The sequence below is a fragment of the Podarcis tiliguerta genome, assembly GCF_965153285.1.
Source record: "Podarcis tiliguerta genome assembly, chromosome: 5".
NCBI classification, from domain to species: Eukaryota; Metazoa; Chordata; class Lepidosauria; order Squamata; family Lacertidae; genus Podarcis; species Podarcis tiliguerta.
In genome coordinates, this window is record NC_139538.1 from 75477317 (window position 1) to 75500361 (window position 23045).

General features: G+C 43.8%; 1 protein-coding gene across 1 annotated transcript in view; it reads right to left on the minus strand.

The window, feature by feature from the left end:
* Window positions 1–347: 347 nt before the first annotated feature.
* CHAT (choline O-acetyltransferase) overlaps window positions 348–23045 on the minus strand; it is a 52714-nt gene continuing 30016 nt past the window's right edge. The window contains exons 12-15 of the mRNA XM_083440047.1: window positions 18774–18915; window positions 14935–14997; window positions 7078–7215; window positions 348–1946 (exon numbers count right to left, since the gene is read on the minus strand). Coding sequence (XP_083296173.1) covers window positions 1677–1946; window positions 7078–7215; window positions 14935–14997; window positions 18774–18915 — 613 coding nt within the window. The 3' untranslated portion in view covers window positions 348–1676. The remainder of the gene's footprint in view (window positions 1947–7077; window positions 7216–14934; window positions 14998–18773; window positions 18916–23045) is intronic.

The window sequence follows — 23045 nt, forward strand, 5'->3', positions numbered from 1 at the left end:
CACAAAATTAAAACCCACAGTGACAAAAAATATAAAAATATATGCTGTACCACCTGAGGTCTGAGAGCTATTCTAGCAGACTTTCATCTGTCTGCTAGTTTAGTAAGTTAATTTGTATGAGGTGGTTCAGAAAGTACCTTCGGGTACATTATTATTATTATTATTATTATTATTATTATTATTATTATTATTATTATACTGCCCTATACCTGGGGTTCTCAGGGGGGCTCACATCAGGACTTCTCTGCTTGTGTGTGTGTGTTTGTAGGAAAATATAATCTAATAGAAGCTCCTCACATTTTCAAGATGTCCAAAGTCTTTCTGCATTTCTATCTCATCTTTCTTCTGTGCATTTCTATCTCATCTTTCTTCTGTGGAGCTTAGTGCAGTCTTGCATGGGGTTATTCCCTTTTTATCCACACATGTGGCAGGTTAGGCTGAGAGGGTGGGAATGGCTCAAAGTCACCCCATTGAGTTCTGTGGCTGACAGTGGAGGTTGGTTCATGAGGGTGAGTGGAGCATTGCTCCATCAACATCAGTCTGCCCTCAGCCAGGCCCATCTTCCTGCCTTTGGCTCTGGCTCCATCTACTTTTGGTTTCACTGCCTTCCTACCCCACCTGTCTCAATGGGAACTAGTTATAACCCATGACCGTGATGCTGTCTACAATACCATGTTGTCTCCTGAGAGGTCAAGTGGTAAGTTGGGGTGACCACTAAGAAAAGAAAAGGCTCAGAGTTGCTTCACATATCACATGTGCAGGACAAAAACACATCCCTAACATACATTCCTGCTGGGAGCCTTGACTCAGAACACTCAACAATGAATAATTTGGCTTCTGAGCAATGACGGATGTCTTGGGCGATACACTGCGCTTCAGCCACAACCTTTTGCAAAATGTTACTTATTGATAACTGGATATTTCTAAGCAAGCATGGAGATGAGTTGAATTCTATCTCAGATCGATAATTAGCAGTTGTGTTCTGCAGAACTGAAACACCAGCTTTTTAGATCATTTACACTGTCTTCTTGATAAATACTGGTGGAGACCACAGCTAAAGATAAAAGAAATCTCCTCCCTGCAATATATAGGGTCTTTATAGCTTGCATTTGTACAGTGACAACATTCTACCTTAAGAAGCAGCTGCAAAACAAAGGAAAGACATCACACCCTTAGGGCCATGGTTCACACATAACATGGTTCACACATAACACTTAAGCCATGGTTTGCTTAGACAAAGTGTGGTTTGTTTGGGCATCTGCACCCAGCTCAGCAGAGTAACTGTGGTTTTGTTTTGGCTTATGAACCATGGCTTGTCAATGATAGTTTGGCACTATGTCTGAACTCAACAGCCCTGCTTAACCATGGTTGGTTTGGCTAGCCCATCCTAGATGCTCTAGCACAGGCATCCCCAAATTCGGCCCTCCAGATGTTTTGGGACTACAATTTCCATCATCCCTGACCACTGGTCCTGTTAGCTAGGGATGATGGGAGTTGTAGTCCTAAAACAGCTGGAGGGCTGAGTTTGGGGATGCCTGCTCTAGCAAGTATAGTTAGAAAAGTTTTGGATAAACAAGCTGTGGCTTGATTGTTCATCTGTGAGATGACTCATGGGTTGCTGAACAAACCACGGTTGAAACAAATCAGAGCTCAGCGTTATGTGTGAATGCAGCCACTTAGTGCTTACTGCCAGGTCGAGGTGTTGAAGGTGTTCCTTGTTTAGTCGGAGTGGTTGTCTTGGGCAAGTTGCATTTGTTGCACAGCTGTTTCATATCCATGAGGCTTTCTCCCACAGCTTTAGCAAATTTGCTGGAGGAGGTCTCTTTGCAGTCTTTAAAACTGGAGATGCAGAATAATATATGCTCTGGCTGTGGATTATAGCAAGCACCATAGCCGTTAGGAATCACAGGTCCATAGCAGCAGAACATTCCCATGGTGGTTGGAACCTGAACAAAGAAATGAAGCTACATTAAGGTATCATTATTTTCTTATTATTTATTGAATATATATGCCACTCTATTACCCGGAGGTCTCAGGGCGGTTTGCAGAATAAAAAAGTACTGTTGAAATAACTTGGTAATTGTAAAGATTTACATAGCGTCACATAGCTCAGATCTTGCCTTCTTAGTCTAGGAGAGTAGAAAATGCAAAGTAATAGTTACAATTGGGACTTGCAATAAATGGTTCCAGAATATGCTAACCTGCCCCCCACAAGCAGGAGTGGTCCTGTTCAGGGTTCCAGTAAGCCACCCACCCATAACCTCCCATAGGATGCTATAAGCTCTGAGGGGCTCTAGCTGCCCAATTTACCCCTCTCTCCAAAGTTTTCCAACCAAGGCTCAACTTTATGTTGCTCCTCGAAGCCCCTGAGCATGCTTAAGTCTTCATTCAGCTGACTGCTTTTTTAAAAAGAGTTTCTTTGTTTATTGCATGAACCAATCTACTGTTTCACAAAAAGTGACCCTTGGTGTTTTTTTTAAAAAAGGTGTCGTACTTCTCCGAACAAACATCCAAACACCTCCCACTTGTTTCTTGTTTCCTGCTCAGACTCTTATTTCTGTTGGTAACTCAGACACAAGTTTTGCTGTTTGAAGGAGAGAGTCTTGCTTAGTTTAGTATTTATTGAAATATCTTTTCCTGGATTTGGACCATTGCTTAACATGGTTCTTACATAAAATTGCACGATCTTGATACATTTTAATTTATTATTATTATTACTATTATACCATCCTTCATAATATCTCAGGGTGGTTCACAACATAAAACACAGGATTAAAACAAGTAAATCAAAACAGCAAAACAATAACCACCCCCTTCCCACAGAGACATTTGAAAGGCTATAGAATATTAGCCAAAGGCCGGGTTGAAGAGGGATCTGAAGACTGACACAAGAGGCATAGACAAGCCCAGTGGATTTTTTGATTATTTTAATTTGAATCTCTCTGTCTCTGTCTCTCTCTCTCTCTCTCTCTCTCTCTCTCTCTCTCTCTCACACACACACACACACACACACCACAAAATGCTTTTGAAACCCCAATTTTCAAATATAGTTTGCCACATGTCAAGGGAGAAGGCACCTGTTCTAGAAAAGCAAGTCTAAAGTCTTCTTGGGCTTCTGATCTTGCCTAGAGATCTTGCCCACTATGATTTGATTATCTTTGTAAAGCGTGTTCTCCTTCAGGGAGAGCACGTGTTGCGGTGGGGTCTACTGAGCCACCCCTCTGTTACCAGGCAAGGTCTCTAAAGATGGCCTGGGGCAGTGATTGGTTCACTGGGTTGCTGGGGTAAAAGTTATGTTGCAATTTTGGTGGGAGGGGTAAAAAGGTTTAAATACTCTGCACGCAGCCTGGTACTTTCTCTTTTGCTGCGTGCAACGGATCACCCGCCCACCCGCCCTAGAGTAAGGGGTTGTTGCGTTGACCTTGCTATTGCCTGTCATGGGGTCGTCTGCCTTTGAGCAGGGGCCTGGTAGGAATTTTTCCACCTGGCAAATTGGCTGGCTGGGTGGTTTTTGCCTACTACGTAGCAAATCGTCACAACTTGTAAGGTTGTGGTTAGGCATTGGTTATAAATCTGGTGGAGGAGGGGTCAGGATAGGTTGTGCCTGCCCCTCCATGGTTGCTGCGGAAAGGGAATTCCGTTGGAGGAGGGGTCAGGATAGGCTGTGCCTGCCCCTCCATGGTTGCTGCGGAAAGGGAATTCCGTTAAAGGAATCCTGGGGCTTGCCATCTTTTCGTCCAATCCCTGGAATGGGACTAGGGCCGGCAAGCCTTCGGGGAGCAGGCGGGTGAGAGTTGAGGGCTGTGTCTCAGCTCCAATTCCTCCCCGACTTGCTTTCCCCCGCACTGTCTTTCGGTGGTGCCCGGAAGTCAGTTCTGTCCCCAGGCGGGGGGACAGATAGTCTTAACCAATGCCTAAACAACCACTCACGGTTTGTATTTGAATAAAGTTGTGGCCAAAATCATGCCAAAAATCTTAAACAAAAATTACGTGTCTGTTGTGAGTTATTTGGGGGGTGGATTGGGGACCTCGACACGCAAAAAAAAAAAAAAAAAAAAAAAAGGTATGATCTTTAAATGTGCATAATGTGCTCATTGTTTCTTTTGCTCATTGTCTCTTTTGAATAAGAACTGTACTGGTGGTTAAAGATTGCTTCCGTATTCCTGTGGTTTTAATACCCAACTGCTCTTGAGATTTCATTCAGTTTACTGGAAGGGCTTACATAAATCTCAAAGATTTATTGTTGGGAGGAAGCTTAGGAATCAGTACACACTGATGGTTTCGCTTAGCTGGATCCACGCCCCCTCCAATTAAAGCTTTGATTATTCTATAATGTTGTAATGGGATAAAATGCTCCCTAGTAAAGCGAAGATGTTATTTGTTCAGAAATCCATGCATTCCTGCTTTTTGTTGTACTCAAGCTTTCAGAGATGACATTTGGCTTTTTAATGGCACAGGACAGACCATTAGTCCCACTAATAGAGTCATAGAATTGTCAGATAAATTTGCTGTGCAACAGCCGAAGGCTATGAAGCTATTCAGATTCACTTTTTTGCCCATGGATAGTTTCTTGGAGAATTTATGTAGTGGTATTCTGGTTACACTCTGTCATATTTGAAAAGCCACAGACATCATGGCTGGATCCAATTACTTATTAAGGCTGTTGTGTGTGTGCATTGTATTAGCACCACCCCCTTTCAGTCCAGAGGTCTTCTGCCCATATAGATAGATAGATGATAGATAGATAGATAGATGATAGATAGATAGATAGATGATAGATAGATAGATAGATAGATAGATAGATAGATAGATAGTGCTTTTTTCAGGGGGTCACAGGGGTAAGCATACCCCTAGACATTTTGTGAATCTGTTTGGCCTCACAGAGGGGCAGTATTTCAATCTGAGTAGGAAAATGAGAGTACCTCTAAACATTTTTTTAAAAGAAAGAAAGCGCTGTATATATATGACATACAGTTTCATCAAATTCATTATCTCACGTGTATTAAATATGTCTTTAAAATTGCTACTGTATATACAGAAATGTGATCTTGCTAAATGCTGGTGGGCTTTGTGGCTTGAAGAATGCTTTAATTTAAACAGTAGTAATTACAATTTTAGAAACAAAGAACCTAGATCATTAATCAACTTGTAATGCCACACTCGGTCTGCAGATTAAATAATGCCTTTTGCATCTTGGAGTTTGTCCGGAGCACAATGCAAAGAGGGGCATGGGTGATTTCTGGGGTCAGCTGTGTGTTTTTTGCGGCTTAAATCCAGCAGATAGGAATTATTATAGAATTCCTTTTCTACAAAGTTTGAAAAATTTGGTGAGGGCATGCTGGATGCAGCTAGCAATTCAGGTTTAGGAGGAGACCATGGAAATTGGTTTCTCTTGTCCCCAAACTTTCTGCTGAGGGGTAGCTGCCTAGGATAAAATTCCTACTTATCATGTAGTTAGTGGGTGGCTTTGAAGGAAAATCTATCTTTTCAATTCTCGGTCTGTAAAATGAAAAGAGTAGTGACCTATTTACATGACAGTGTTGTTTTGAAGACGAATGAGACAAGAGACTATACAGCACTTTGAAAATTAAAAGCACTTTCTTTAATGATGATACTAATAAGTAATACTGATGTATGAGCCATTGGGCTCTCGACAGTAGGAATGAGCCAGCAGGAGAGAGTGTTTTTCCTTTTTCTCCTACAGCAATGGAGTCCCATTGACCTTAATGAAAGTGGTCCTCGTATCATACTTGATGTTTCGAAATCTGATCTGTTTCTTTGTTGTGGACACCCAGGCACACTCAGCTAGATGGCAGTGAGTGTAAGAGATAGAGGAGAGCCTTATTTAATTAATTGGACTGCTAGCCTACCTTTCCGTAGTGCTTGGGGTGAGTAAATAATATGCTCTGTCCAAAGAGGGCATTTGCCTGGCTCTAATATTGTGATCCCCCAAGAGTCTGGCAAAATACCCAGGTATTTTAACAAAGTTAGTTTCAGTCTGTTTTATGGCTTGTCCGCTGTTTTATTGTATTGATTTTATTTTGCATGCTGTCCTGAAATCTAATGTCACAAAGACTGTCATATGATTTGTTTTTTTACAACAAAAACAAGCATATCCATCCTTCTTCTACTCAACTTGTAGCCACCAAAAGCCCATTTGAATAAAACCATCTTATGCTGCTATTGGGAGAGGGAGATGCTCTCCAGAGGAGCGGTCCAAAATTAAGCAGCTCTGCCTCTTTCTGTGCCTCTTGGAGTCCGAGCGATGTAACAAAATATGGACTTTCTCTTCCATGCAACATTTTGGAAACCACTTTCATTTCTTTAGGAATGAGTTAGATAAAACAGATTTATCTGGTAGTTTACAAATGGTGATTAGTCATGGCAACTGTGTACAGTCGTACCTTGGATCTCAAATGCCTTGGCTCCCGAACAAATCAGCTCCCAAATGATCAAAACCCATGAATGTGTGTTCCAGTTTTCGAATGATTTTCAGAAGCCGAATGTCCAATGAGGCTTCCGTGGCATCCGATTGGCTGCCGGAGCTTCCTTCAGCCAATCAAAAGCTGCTCTTTGGTTTCCGAACATTTTGGAAGTCCAACAGACTTCTGGAACGGATTCTGTTTGACTTCCAAGGTACGACTGCTATTTCAGGGGATCTGCCTCTAAGTACCAGTTCCTGGTGATCATGAGTGGGTGAAGGCTGCTTTATTCACGTCCTGCTTGTGGCTTTCTGATTGGCACCTGGTTGGTCACCATGTGACTATGTAGCTGGACCAGAGAGGCCTTTGCTTTGATCCATCTGGGCTCTTCTTTGTGGAAGGCATCAGGTCTGTGGACCACGGTTTGCCCATCCCTTAGATTTCACCCTCTTACCTTTTTGTTGCCACTGGGCTATTAATTTTGGTTGTCAAAAATGAAAGGCACAAGAACCCTCGAGGCATTTGGGAGTGCTGCCGGAGTCACTAAACCTCCACAACATATGTCAAAAGGTTGTCACTGATTCATCACATTTGTCACGGCGAGAATAATGGGGTTCCTTTTTTTATGACTAATCCCGATATGAATTTCGCTCACCTGGCTGGTGGAGAGAATAAATCGATTGCTTGTCAAATACGTTTCATCAGTAAATATGTCTGGCAGCTCCTTGAAATGTTCACGGGCTATCTCTCTCAGCCCCAGCAAGTGGTTGTCTATTGCCATCCCTGTAATAGCCTGGGCAAAACAGGATATAGAATGGGTTGTAACTGAACATGCCCCAAATTGAAGACACATCCCTTGGATGTCATACCAATGAACTTAATATCATGCTGCTTAGTTGGAGTGGGAGGGATTCTCTCTTCCCTCAATTTCCGGTTTTGGTTCAATGCTCACTTACCTGGCAACGTGTCCCACTGAACTCACTGGGACTTAGATCAGCATATAAAGGAGAGCTCTATCAGTGTAATATATTATTGCCTGCAATTGTTTCTGGTGGGTTCAGAGCACACTTCCAGATCCTACACACTGTGGCCCCATTGGCACTATGGATTTAAACCAGTGCCATACCACTTTAAATAGTCATGGCTTCCCCCAAAGAATTCTGGGAACCATGGTTTGTTGAGCAGTGCTATTTTTCTTGAAAAAGAGGTTCCAGAACTCACAATAAATGCAACCCTTGTTCTCTTATAATGACAGTGACGCCCACTTGGGAGGTGCCATAACTGAATTCCGGCTGAAAAAAAATCCTGGTGTTGATAGTTGTTCAGAGACCCTATACCCCTCACAGAGCTACAGTAATCAGAGTGACTGGACAGTTGGCGATGCGCAAGGGAAATGTTTGCTTTTCTATACTTTTTCCACGAGAAAACCCCCTACTGTCTAGTGTTTCCTAAAATTAGCAACACATTGAAGGAACGTCATCTATGTCCATGTAGATCAGGCAACTGGAATGGATACAATATTAGTCAAATCTAAACTCAAAGTAGTAAATTAAGTTTGTACTCCTAAACACACCTGGGAATACATCCCACTAAACTCAGCGAAGTTTCTCGCTAGACCTGCACTGCACATTTTTTCAGGTGACTATCCCTAGAAATCACATATATGTGTGTGCACAGCTATTCAACACGTTTAATTTGTATTTTAACAGTGTTCAGTTCCTTAATTTCTCACATAAAAATCTAAATAATTGTAAGAGAAGCATAACCTACTGAGTTGCAGAATAGTTTAAAACATGACAAATGCCCCCAATATTTTTTTTTCCAAGTTAAGGTTAGAATTTGTTCAAACACCACGTTTAGTGCATGTTATTGATTTCTCTCCCTCATGATCAAATATTCAATTGAGGAGCCTGGTGACAGATAATATTTTCTCCTCAGACAGCCAACAGTGATATGTGAGGCATGATAGCTTCTGGTATGCAAGCTGCTCTTGTTTAAAACAGGTTTTGCAGGTTGTTACAGTGCTTTGAAAACCTGCCAAACCTATTTAAACATTGCTGTGAGCACACTAAGAGAAATAGTGTCTCCCTCATATTACCTTCCACTTGGTTTAATAATAATAATAATAATTTATTATTTGTACCCCGCCCATCTGGCTGGGTTTCCCCAGCCACTCTGGGCGGCTTCCATAGAAACAAAAAATACAGTAAAATATCACAGATTAAAAACTTCCCTGAACAGGGCTGCCTTAAGATGTCTTCTAAATGTCAGGTAGTTATTTATCGCTTTGACATCTGCTGGGAGGGCGTTCCACAGGGCGGGCGCCACTACCGAGAAGGCCCTCTGCCTGGTTCCCTGTAGCTTTGCTTCTCGCAATGAGGGAACCGCCAGGAGGCCCTCGGAGCTGGACCTCAGTGTCCGGGCAGAACGATGGGGGTGGAGACGCTCCTTCAGGTATACTGGGCCGAGGCCGTTTAGGGCTTTAAAGGTCAACACCAACACTTTGAATTGTGCTCGGAAACGTACTGGGAGCCAATGTAGGTCTTTCAAGACCGGTGTTATGTGGTCTCGGCGGCCGCCCCCAGTCACCAGTCTAGCTGCCGCATTCTGGATTAGTTGTAGTTTCCGAGTCACCTTCAAAGGTAGCCCCACGTAGAGCGCATTGCAGTAGTCCAAGCGGGAGATAACCAGAGCATGCACCACTCTGGCGAGACAGTCCGTGGGCAGGTAGGGTCTCAGCCTGCGTACCAGGTGGAGTTGGTAGACAGCTGCCCTGGATACAGAATTGACCTGTGCCTCCATGGACAGCTGTGAGTCCAAAATGACTCCCAGGCTGCGCACCTGGTCCTTCAGGGGCACAGTTACCCTATTCAGGACCAGGGAGTCCTCCACACCAGCCCGCCTCCTGTCCCCCAAAAACAGTACTTCTGTCTTGTCAGGATTCAACTTCAATCCATTAGCCGCCATCCATCCTCCAACCGCCTCCAGGCACTCACACAGGACCTTCACCGCCTTCACTGGTTCTGATTTGAAAGAGAGGTAGAGCTGGGTATCATCTGCATATTGATGGACACCCAGTCCAAACCCCCTGATGATCTCTCCCAGCGGCTTCATATAGATGTTAAAAAGCATGGGGGAGAGGATGGAACCCTGAGGCACCCCACAAGTGAGGGCCCAGGGGTCTGAACACTCATCCCCCACCACCACTTTCTGAACACGGCCCAGGAGGAAGGAGCGAAACCACTGTATAACAGTGCCCCCAGCTCCCAGCCCCTGGGAGGTCCAGAAGGATGTTATGGTCGATTGTATCAAAGGCCACTGAGAGATCCAGCAGAACCAGGAAACAACTCTCACCTTTGTCCCTAGCTCGCCGGAGATCATCAACCAGCGCAACCAAGGCAGTTTCAGTCCCATGGTGAGGCCTGAATCCCGATTGGAAGGGATCCAAATGGTCCGCATCCTCCAGGCGTGCCTGGAGTTGTTCAGCAACCACACGCTCAATCACCTTGCCCAAGAATGGAAGATTTGACACTGGGCGATAGTTGGCCATACTGGCCGGGTCTAAAGATGGTTTTTTAAGAAGCGGTTTAATGACCGCCTCTTTCAGCGGATCTGGGAATGTTCCCTCACAGAGGGAAGCATTCACCACCCCGCAGAGCCCATCGCCCAGCCCTTCCCAGCTTGCTTTTATTAGCCAGGATGGGCAAGGATCAAGGAGACAGGTGGTTGGTTTCACGCGTCCAAGCAGCCTGTCCACATCCTCGGGGGTAACAGATTGAAATTGATTCCATGCAACTTGACCAGACAGAGCTCTAGCACTCTCCCGCCCTGGCCCTGCTCCCACGGTGGTGTCTAGCTCCTTCCGAATATGAGTGATTTTATCTGCAAAAAACTTTGCAAAATCGTTGCAGGAGATCTTGGGGTCTTTACAAGGCCCCGGTGGTAAAGGTGGTTCCGTTAAATTGTGAACCACCTGAAAGAGTCTCCTGCTACTATTTTCTGCAGATGCAATAGAGGCGGTGAAGAAAGTCTTCTTCGCCGTTGCAATCGCCACTTGGTAGGCTCGACGTTGAGCTCTAACCTGTGTCCGGTCAGATTCGGAGTGAGTTTTCTGCCACCGACGCTCTAACCGTCTCAACGATTGTTTCATCGCCCTCAGCTCCGAAGAAAACCACGGGGCTGTTCGGGCTCCATGCAATCGGAGAGGGCGCTTCGGAGCCAGACAGTCGATAGCCCTGGTTAACTCCGCATTCCAGCGGGCCACCAGGGAATCAGCTGAAAGGCCATCAACATGGGCTAAAGCATCCCCTACCACTCTCTGGAAACCATTTGGATCCATTAAGTGGCGGGGGCGGACCATCCGAATTGGTCCCACCTCCCTGCAGAGGGGAAGGATCGCGGAGAAGTCCAGTTGCACCAGGAAGTGATCTGACCATGGCACTTCTTTTGTTTCACTTTTACTTAGTGTCAGATCACCCACGTCACTAGAGGTGAACACCAGGTCTAAGGCATGTCCATGACTATGAGTTGGGCCAAACTTATTCAGGGACAGCCCCATGGAGGCCATGCTTTCCACGAAGTCCCGAGCAGCCCCTTGTAAGGTCGTGTCGGCATGGATGTTAAAATCCCCTAGGACAACCAAACTAGGTGTCTCCAGGAGAAAATCCGCCACAACCTGAAGCAGCTCGGACAGGGAATCCTTGGTGCGGCGGGGAGGTCGGTACACCAAAAGGAATCCTGTACTGCCCCTATTGCCCAACTTCCAGAACATGCACTCAGAGAGCTGGATCTTCCCAGTAGGACGCCTGGTGCAAGCTAGTGACTTCCTAAAAATCACTGCAACCCCCCCTCCCCGCCCACATGACCTGGGTTGCTGTGCGTAAGAGAAACCTGGTGGGCAAGCAGCGGCAAGGACAGGCCCATCTGCTTCCTCCAACCAGGTCTCTGTCACACATGCCAGGTCAAATCCTCCATCCACAATCAAGTCGTGGATGGCAGTGGTTTTATTCATCATTGACCTGGCATTGCACAGCAACACTTTCAGGTCATGTGGGTTTGTTAGAACCTAGAAATAAATTGGGGAATTATTGATGAGTTAGAGCAGAAAAACTGCAGAATTAACAGGAAGAGGCACAGGTCCATAAGAAATGGGAAAGTATGTATGTATTTTTTTCATTTATCATTATATCAGTATAGTTATGTCTGTATAGTTAAAGCTATGGTTTTCCCAGTAGTGATGTATGGAAGTGAGAGCTGGACCATAAAGAAGGCTGACCACCGAAGAATTGATGCTTTTGAATTATGGTGCTGGAGGAGACTCTTGAGAGTCCCATGGACTGCAAGAAGATCAAACCTATCCATTCAGAAGGAAATCAGCCCCGAGTGCTCACTGGAAGGACAGATCATGAAGCTGAGGCTCCAATACTTTGGCCACCTCGTGAGAAGAGAAGGCTCCCTGGAAGACCCTGATGTTGGGAAAGATGGAGGGCACAAGGAGAAGGGGATGACAGAGGATGAGATGGTTGGACAGTGTTCTTGAAGCTACCAGCATGAGTTTGACCAAACTGCAGGAGGCAGTGGAAGACAGGAGTGCCTGGCGTGCTCTGGCCCATGGGGTCACGAAGAGTCGGACACGACGAAATGACTAAACAACAACATCATTATATCTTGCCCTCTGTGGTGGAACTTGGTGTCTCAAATTTCAGTGGGGCCCTGTGTGACGCCAAAATCTGGCACCCCCTGTCTCCCACCTTCTGTTGGATGCCATAGAAGCACCCTAGAAGTTCTGTGCCTGGTGCGATGGCACCGTTAATGCTCCCCTAGATCTGCCTTTGCTGCCTTTCCTCCAATGAGCAATGTGGTTCTTCCCTTCGCTACTTAATATGTACAACAACCCTGGAAGGTACGGTATGGTGGCCCAAGGTGAGCATTTACAAAAAGTACTTGCGTTCAAACCATCTCTCATACACTATAACAGTAATCCTTACAACAACACTATAAAGTAGGATTTGGGGTTATTATTTTCACTTGACGGAGAGGGATCTGAAAGTGGGAGGCAGTAGCTTTCCTTGGGCCATGTAGCGAGTTTGTGGCAGAGGCAGAATCTAAACGTCCAGTTTCACAGAATTGAGGGAGGGAGAAGAAGAGGGTTCCAGCTAAGCAAAATGGTGGTTGCCTTTGCTAATATCTTAGATGGATGATGCTAAGGCCAAGGAATGAATTAACCTTTCATGCCTCATTTGGAAAACTTGCACCCTGGAGACTAATACTGGCATGTCCACTGGTGCACATATTAAATGACTTTTGAGAAAAGATCATAAAACCTAAGACTGGTCACCATCAGTTCTACCCCATCAAGAGGAATAGACTGAAGGATCAATGGAAATATTTTGCTATCCAACATGATTTATAAGCCTCTGACCCATGACGTTTTTCCAAGATAGATTAATATCATGTCGGAAGAGAAAGAGACTAAGCTGAGCTTACAAAATAAAAGGTGAGTCAATGCAGGGGTGGAGGGGATGGATATACTATTTTTTAAATAAAAAATATTAAGATGACAAGTGTAATCTAGCAGCACTGTTTTTTTAACAAAGGGGCAACTAAATAACATTACTCTGTGATGTATTTTGTTGTTGTTAATAATAATGAGAGGGGTATTTTTCCTATTGGGCCAGAAAGAAAACCAACTGTGGCTTTCCTGTTCTTCACTTTGAACAGAAGCCAGATGTGATGATGTATTAATCCAATCTACCAATTTGTGGTATATTTTGTGCTACTTCATATGAAGGACGTTTTATCGTCCCTCTTCAGAAATGTTTGCAAATAAATAATAAAGCTCCTACTAACTGCTGCCACAGATCAAGTGGCTGTTAAAGGCCCAGCAGCGGGAGCAAGTTCAAAGGTTGGCAATTCAGGTTCTGTCATCCTTCACACCCCAACTGATGAGCTACACAAATGTTTCAAAGTGTGCTACTTTAAAAGTAATTAGGAAACATAAATGATCAAAGCTGACGGGAAATTTACATCTAGTCTCTGAGAATTAAATTCCTGAGTCTACTCAAAGATGTACCATTAGTTTATTTCAGTCTGCATCCCAACCTAGCTCTTAAGCACAAGAGATTTGTCATCCATTAATTAGCATGCCAATTGTGGGATTAAGACAGTGGTGGCCAAACTTGGCCCTCCAGCTGTTTTTGGACTACAATTCCCATCATGCCTGACCCACTGGTCCTTTCAGCTAAGGATGATGGGAGTTGTAGTCCAAAAACAGCTGGAGGGTGAAGTTTGGCCACCACTGGATTAAGAGGATGATCTGAGATCAAGTGAAGCTATACCACTGAAGCTAAGTGAGGGGTGACTCAAACAGCCTCCAGGATGGGAGACCCCTTGGATATCCTATGTAGGTGTATAAATTTAGGGGAAGAGCTAGACTAAGCTTGTTGTTGTTGTTTAGTCGTTTAGTCGTGTCCGACTCTTCGTGACCCCATAGACCAGAGCACGCCAGGCACTCCTGTCTTCCACTGCCTCCCGCAGTTTGGTCAGACTCATGTTTGTAGCTTCGAGAACACTGTCCAACCATCTCATCCTCTGTCGTCCCCTTCTTCTTGTGCCCTCAATCTTTCCCAACATCAGGGTCTTTTCCAGGGAGTCTTCTCTTCTCATGAGGTGGCCAAAGTATTGGAGCCTCTGCTTCACGATCTGTCCTTCCAGTGAGCACTCAGGGCTGATTTCCTTAAGAATGGATAAGATTGATCTTCTTGCAGTCCATGGGACTCTCAAGAGTCTCCTCCAGCACCAGAATTCAAAAGCGTCAATTCTTCGGCGATCAGCCTTCTTTATGGTCCAGCTCTCACTTCCATACATCACTACTGGGCTAGTTGCACACAGATCTAAGCTAGTTGCACACAGATCTCACTGAAATGAACAAGTCTTCAGTTAGTCATTACTAACATTTCACATTGACTTCAATGCGACTGAATTATAACTAATATGTGTATGTGTGTGTATGTGTATAGATATATATATGCTGGCTGTTTGCCATAATAAACATTGATTGATGCTGTTTTGCACCCAACCCCACTAATGAGATCTTGACAGCGAAACTGAATCTGAAAATTCAAGAATACCTTAACCATTTAAACTAGGTTCAATAAATTCCATTAGATTGTTTGGTCATTATGGCTTTTGTGAGAATTGTTTCTTTTGATAACTGAGAAGAAGAAAGCATTCATTGTCACCCTATTATTCAGTGTGCAAATAATGATCCAGCTAATTCAATAGACCAAGGGTGGATCTACACACAGGGAAAAAGACCCAGCTCACATTCCAAATCTGGTAAAGATGGAGGACAGTTTTCTTTGGCCTGTATGCTCTACATTTTGTGGAAACATATAGGATGTTTGTCAGTATTGTGTTCCATTTTTTAATCTACTGACTTTTGAAGAATAAATTAATTTCATGGCTAGGCATGCCAAACAACTGAGTTTTATCAAGACAACGTTTTGCTTACCAAAATAGTGTAATTTGTTTGAGCTGCTATGGCATCCTTAAATTGTTGCATTTTCTCAGAGTCCTATAGGCAAGAAGAAATGTTTAGAAATAATAAACTGGCAGAAAGCTTTGTAACCAAAGTACTATTACTATTAGATTACAAAAATTTCATTAAAGATAGTGAATTGAATCATGGGTGTAGCCAGGATTGTGGTTAGGGGGTGCAGTCTTTTGTTGGAGGCAGGTTTTTTTTTGGGGGGGGGGGCAGAACCTCAGATTTGTATTGATTTTATGCCCATGGATTGAATGCAGCCTTTACAAGCAGTAGACAAGCAAATAAAAATCATTCTCATTCTCATTCGTCCAATCTTACATTCAGTTCGCCACATTTCTGTAGCATTTTTTTTTAAAATGCAATCGTTATGAAAATTCTTCAGCATTTGTGTGCAAATTTCTCCTAATAAGCAGGATAATGTACACATTTTTGAACGCATTTTCCAGTATTATAATGCATTTTTGTATGTTGCTTTCACTAATATATTTATTAAAATATTTTAATGGATTTTCCATGTAAACCTATCAAACATACATGCATTTGAGTAAACCTAATGCAGATATATTACTTTTTATGCACATTCCCCCTCCCTCTGATGCATTTTTGTGAACACAAGTTGGTTGGACAACTGTATCACAAAATCTGGATAAGTGTGCATGTTGAAGGATGGCTGTCTTTTGGTTCTCATATTGCTTTGGAAGTGCAAATTTTATACATTCAGCTTTAAATGTGAACTGAATTGAATTGGTTCCCCATCCCTATCCTTTGCTATCCCAAATAGTTATTGTGTGGTGGTTACTTAGAATGCATTGGATTCTTACTTTTGGTGAGAAGTTACAACTGAGTTTTGCAAGGTCTCCAGTGACATTGTCTAAGGAAACCAAGCCCAATGTATGCTATGGCTCCCCTGAGGTCTTTCACTGCTTGGAAACTGGGGTTCGTGTAACATTACCAAATATTAACAGGGGCAGGTGGAACAGATGATGATGTTTTCAGCATCAGCCCTAACATGTACAGCAGTACCTTGGTTTTCGAATGTAACCATTCGACTTCTGAAATGTTCAAGAACCAAGGCACAAAGGGCAGTCTGCAATTCAATAGAAAAAATTGAAACAAACTCAGTGGAAGCCGTTCGACTTCTGAGGTGTGTTGAAAAACGGAAGCATTTCTTTCTGGGTTTTCAGCGTTTGAAAACGGAAACATTTGACTTTTGAGACGTTCGAAAACTGAGGTACCACTGTAGTTTCATTTTTAAAATAGAGACAGATGAAAGGCTTTTTCAGAGTTACAAGTGGGATGGCAAAGGCACTATCGCCATGGCATGTGGCACACTCATCCCACTGTCTTCTCCATTTGCACTTTTCTCATATTTTCTGGGTGCTTCTCAAACATGCACCAGGTCTGTTGGGTCAGAGAAAACACCTGGGCAAAACCAGCGAGGGTGACAGAGTCTCTTTTACACCTCCGAGTCGTCCCCTCCCCCCCCAAAACCCCCTATTGTCTCCAGCTGCAAAAAGGAAGTCAACATGTTGAAAGGAAACAGTAAAGTAGATTGCATTTGTAGCTGGAAGGATTTAACGAGTTCAAATGCTATGAGGTGAGATGGGATAATTACCTCAGGGGGAGAAAATATAGTGGGAGAAGGTACAGAATTGGCCCACTGAGCTCCCTGCTGTGCTCATTTGTACTGCAAGCACCACTGAATTGCTTTCCTGAGGGGCGAAGGGCACACTTCACGCAAATGTGTGCCTTGGCAGACTTTTTGTTTGTTCGTGAAGAAAAGCATCTTTGGGACGTTGCAGTCGAGAGCTGCGAGTGGGTGCTTAATTCTTTGCTTGCCTGCCTACCATTTTCCCACACTGAAATGGCTCCTCCAAGCTGATTTTCCCCTGTAGGATTCCAGATGTACGTTTGTTTCTGGAGCTTTATGTCGATGTGAAGAGGGTGGGGTGGAAGGGTGGGGAAGCAGCTGGGCTGATGTGATTTTGAGCTGAAAATTGCCAGATAGGGAAAGAGTTCATCCCTCTTTTCCCTTCTCCCTTTTCTGCTTAGAATTTGAGACTCCAAACCACTACTTTTCTTCCTTGTGTGTACCCTGCCCCTTAAAGGTAATGGTAAAGGTAAAGGACCCCTGACAGTTAAGTCCAGTTGCAAACCACTCTGGGGTTATGGCGCTCATCTCGCTTTACTGGCCAAGGGAGCCGGCGTTTGTCCGCAGATAGTTTTTCTGGGTCATGTAGCCAGCATGACTAAGCTGCTTCTGGCAAAACCAGAGCAGTGCACGGAAATGCCGTTTACCTTTCCGCCGGAGCGGTACATTTTTATCTACTTGCACTTTGACGTGCTTTCGAACTGCTAGGTGGGCAGGAGCTGGGACCAAGCAACAGGAGCTCACTCCATCACAGGGATTCAAACTGCTGATCTTCCAATCGGCAAGCCCTAGGCTCAGTGGTTTAGACCACAGCGCCACCCGCACCCCTACATTGTACCTTACTAAATGTTTAAAAGGCGATCCAGGGCCTATACACACTGGAACTTATGTGGATTTGAAGCGGCTTCTAAATTAATTTGGTTATCATGTTATTACTATTACTATTACTATTATTACTATTACTATTTCTATTACTATTACTATACCCCACCCATTTGGCTTACAGCACATATAAAAACACAATATAACATCAAACATAAAAAACTTCCAAATACAGGGCTGCCTTCAGATTGTGTAGTTCTTTATCTCCTTGACCAAAATTTGAGTGTGGACAATGAAAACGAAGTCATCTTATTCCATTATGATATCAAACAAATTGGGAGTGTTTTAATTTTTAAAACCTCTGCGCATACCTTTCTTTGAGGGATGGAAAACCCACTATGGCAAGAGGCATCATGACATGGGCCACCCCTTTATGATGTGGGCAGCTGCACTGTATGGAAGTTGCCAACTCTTCAAATCACTCTTAAAAAAACAAAAACAAAACCCACCCTTTACAAAATTGCTGCGGCCAAATCTGAAGTCGCATTAAAAGCTCAAATTTGCTTCCAAAAATTATGGGCAATCTATCACAACAATCTCTTGACAATCTCATTGCTTTGCTGACTGGATCCTTTAATTTAGGCTTCATTAATCTGAGGACCACAGGCAGACTCCAATTTTTAACTGCAAGGGGGGCTGAGCATTTGTCAATAATATCTCTTAGAGTGGCAAATGGCACTATTTAGCGGAAGAAATTGAAAATTCTTGTTACTACGTATTATGAATGGCTGTTTATTTTTATATATTTTAAAACTTTATATATGGATGTTTTATGATGGCCTATACTTGTAATGCCTAATAAAGATTTGGCAAAGTAAGTACTCCAATTTTTTTTGTGGGTTCCCAACTGCCACAACTGTCCTTTTAAAACGTTTCCTCAAGTTTTTTATTATTAAAAACTGACGCATCCAAGTGGTACTCTGCTGTGATGCCCAAAGCGTGTTTTTTTTGTTGACCTCCAAGTCCCCACCCCTTTGTCCATTTTAGAAACATGAGCAGCAGTAGCTTTCTAAAGTTCCTTACAGGACGTATTCCCAACTTTATCTGGAGATGGCATGCACCTTTCATCTTCTGCATGCCAGGCACATGCTCTCCCACTGAGCTATGGCCCTTCCACAGGAACTGAGCAGGAGAAGGGCCAGAGAGAGTGGTCTCATTCAGAGGAGTCTTACTAAGGACATCTTATTCAAGCCCCGCCTCTGCAAATCCAGAGTTGGCCCTGTTCCTGCAGGATATAACAGCATAAAGGGTTGTGTGTAAATCCTCTTACCTGCAGAGATGATTTTTTATCAATCATTCCTTTGACAAAAGTTAAAGCTTCGGGAGTCGCAGATCGGATGTTGTCTACTCTTCCTTCTTCAAACCGCCGTATGGAAGCGCTTTCATAGGTGGGAACAAGTCTCCCGTATAATCTACAGGCATGGTGAAATACATATAGTGATTTTAGCGGGGGCTGACGGTATGAAATAAAAATAGGCTCTCCGGGTTTTCGTTTTGCAGCCTTGACTTTTATTTGGCATAATATTTCATGTTTATGCTAATAGAGTTCTAGACAAAGGCTAGACATGGCATCCCCCTTTTAAACGACAAGATTGATGCACATATGGCTGAATTCATTTTGGTTAATGCGGTACTAGCCAAGAAATCCTTTATGTCTGACGACAAGGCTAGTAAAGCCGTTTGCTTGTTGTAAGCTCAAGGAATATGTCATTTGTGCTACATAATGAAATCACGGCATGATTCATCATTGGCTTGTGGGATGGCAACTCTTTTTATTTCAATTCAATAGAGAAAAAACAACACCATACTGTTCTGTGATTAAAGGGAGACATGGAATAGCGGTGATTCCTATGCTATGTACCAGGGCATGATACTGGTACAGTGGTACCTTGATTCCCGAATGGCTTGGCTCCAAACAAATCGGCTCCCAAGCCCCACAAACCTGGAAGTAAGTGTTCCACTTTATGAACGTCCGTTTCAGCTGTTGGCATTGTTTTGGGGGCCAATCAGCCAATCAGAAGCCGTGCCTTGGTTTGCAAACATTTTTGAAGTCAGACTTTCAGAACGGATTGAATTTGGGAACCAAGGTACCACATAAGAGGGCCTGATGTGTGCTTTGAAAAATTAAGGCATCAAAGATGAGATGCATCCACCATTCTATGTCCACTGGAGTGGAGAGGTCCAGAGGCTCTCTGCCAAAATAGGAGTAGTTTCAAAAGTGCCAGAAATTTACTCCTGATTGTGGGAAGGCCACAATCAGCAAGCGAGAAGCAGGAGCAGACTTTAGCCTTTCAAATTTCAGCGGTGCACTGTGTGAGGCCTAAAGTCAGCACCTCCCTGCCTCTCACCTTATATTCTTCTCAATTCACTACGTCATAGTTGGGACACTCTGAGGTGCCCCCTAGGCCCAGGCTTTGCCCTAAATCTGGCTCTGTCCTGCAGAACCTGATTGTGCCCCCTTCACTCATCCTTGCTTAGAAGGACATACAAAAACCAGAGATCAAAGGTTGTTGTTGTTTTTGCTTTAAACCATGGTGAAAGTTTGTTCTTGGCTTATTTACTGATCATGGCTTGTATGAGTGAAACAAACCATTATCCCTGATTTGGACATGACACTCAGAGATTGTAGTTGGTTTCTCCCTAGCCCTAGTGGGAAGGAGCAAAACAGCCCAGTTTGGCATAAATCATTAACTATGGTTTACTATAGTGTGTGAACTAGGGTGGTATATTTTTCAGGAGTTAATGTAACAATGGAAAGTATGAATGTGACAAACTGAAAAAGCGTGCATAGGCACAGATCACACTGGCTGCAAATCCCAACTGAGCACAAACTCCATGTTTAAGACTACAAGAACATAAATTGGAGGTTCCATCATAGCTTATATTCATGAGCAATTGGTCTATCGGTGGCTCTGTATAATCTCTTTTAAAAGGCATCTAAACGGGTGGCTGCCATCACAGCTTGTAACAATGAATTCCATAATCCAGCTGTGAAGATGTGCTTGTTGCAAATGGATGTGTGAAATGGCCTTAAAGTTAAAGAAAAGTATCTCTAGACACTCTAGCTGCAGTTATCACATCTGTATTTCCTCCACTGTGAGGTCCTCCAGGTTGTGGTTGACAGATGGCCCTTGGTCAAGGCAATGTTGGTCCTTAGCTTACAGTGGAGGACACATTGAACCAATTTATAGGCACAACTATCTTTCCTCCTCACAGTCTATTGCACAGAGATAGGATATCACATTGTTATTGTGGCACTGAGGCTTGCAGTTGAAGGAATGTGCTGCCCTACCAAGGCTAGAATGAGGCCAGGGCATGCTTTGATCAACTGGGTGGAAAAGCTTGCTGTTTCATGTTAAAGATCCCATGCTGAAAAGCAACACAGAGAAGGCTCCAAGGGAATGTGTATGTTGCTCCCTTCCCCACTCTTTAGATTAATTTACTAAAGAGAATTTCAAAGCCATTTATCTACATTGAAAGCAAACCTGGCTGGGTCACAGAGCAGCAGCTAAGCACCTTAATTTTGTAGAATGCCCTTTGTTCACCTCCATCTTCACATGCCCCTTTTTCTTTAATGCTACGCTGATAAATGTTTGCTGTCTAGCAAAGCTGTTCCCCCCTTTTCTTTTTTACATGGCTCCAGGGCGTCTCATTTAATTTCCCAGTTAAATTCATGATGCTTTAAGCAGGGAATGTTTGCTACTCTTCAGATTCTAATGGCAACGAGGATAATCTGCATCTATATACTCTGATTTGTCTGCTAATTAGGGCCTATTACTCTTCCGCTTATTCACTGCAGAGGGGGCTTTGTTTCCTTCCTGGCTGCACCACAACTAGGAGGCTGGAAATGGTTGGACAGCTACCTATTGGTACGACCATTTTACTTTCGTAAAATGGCACCCTGAGTGAGGACAAAATCCCCCCCCCTTCTTATTTTCACAATAATACTTTTTGGTACAGTTGCTTGGATCTTCTCAGTAGGACCCTATGTTGTTGTTGTTGTTGTTGTTTTGTGCCCCCTTGGCTTGACTCCCTGTGCAGGGGAACCAGGCTAAGTGCCTTCTCGGTGGTGGCGCCTGCCCTGTGGAACACCCTCCCACCAGATGTCAAGGAAATAAACAACTATCTGACGTTTAGAAGACATCTGAAGGCAGCTCTGTATAGGGAAGTTTTTAATGTTTGATGCTTTCTCGTGTTTTTAATATTCTGTTGGGAGCCACTCAGAGTGGCTGGGGAAATCATTATTATATTATTATATGCGCTGCCCTAAATCCAGCACGGCTGTTAGCAACAGCCAAGGAAGTGGGCCAGAGGTGGGGAAATGCACCATGTAATGACATTAGGCCAAGGCCTAGGTTGTACTACAGTTTATGCAGAGAAGGAAGGAAATGCCACACAGGGCTGCCCTTTTCAGAGGGGCTTGAGGTTGGTTTGATTGGGAGTTGGGAACTGATCTGCACACTGGAAGCAGAATGACCGAAGACAGGTGTAGCAAAAGCTGGACAAAGGGAGGGAGGATCATTTGTTCAGTTATCCTATCTGTTTGCTTGCTTGCATCTTGTGTGTTGATATACCTCCCCCTTTCAACCAATTGGTTCCCAAGGTGATGTGGAATAAGATTAATAGTGATCAAAGCAATAGAGGCATCTGATGAGAGCTGAACTTGGACCAAATGCAAGAAGCAGGAAGAGGAAGGGGAGGTAGACCTTCTGCTTGCATTTCCTGCTTGCATTTCCTAACCATCATAATTAGACCCAGCATTTAACACCCAGGATGGCTAGGATCAAACACCACAGCACCAAGATGCTTCTCTGACACAACATCTATTCTGTCATTCTACTTGGTGCTCCAAAGATGAGCAAGGATGAATTATAATGTTCTCTCTGGACAGACTGTGTGTCTCCACTGGTGAGCTCAAGGCTTCCTGGATGTCAGGCTTGACTCAGGTGTCAGGAGGGAGGGCAGGGAGAGACAGAGACAAATATTAGCTCTCTTATTTTGTGCTCTGTGTCCCAAAATGCTGGTGGCAGCATAACCTTGGCCTTCCTGAATATCTGATGGAAACAGATATTCATCTCAGGGCCAACCTAGGTGATATATTTGTGTGAAGAACGTCTTTAAGTGTAAACTGTAGGTGTGAGTCCCCATTCCCCGCCAATCCAGATTTAGATCCTGATGGAAGACCCCCACGCTGGTCTTGATCTGGATTGGGTCCTGCATGTCTGCTATTTGCATGAAGAAGAAAGCTCCCATTGCCACCAGTGGGAGCTTTCCTCCTGATGCAAATGGCTGGTAAAGGGTTCCTGATGTAGATTGGAAACAAGGGAGACAAAGGGTTAAATAAGCATACCTTCTGCTAGCGTCCCACTGTCCCAGTCTTGATTATTTCCCCAAACCTGCAATTTATACTTACATAACCATCCACACAGTTACTAATAGTGTGAACAATTTCTACCTTGACTCTCACTCTCCTAAAGGTGAGCAAGAAGGTGGGGTCATGAGAAAAGGCTCTGATATTTTGCTCATTCTTGCCTGGAGGTCT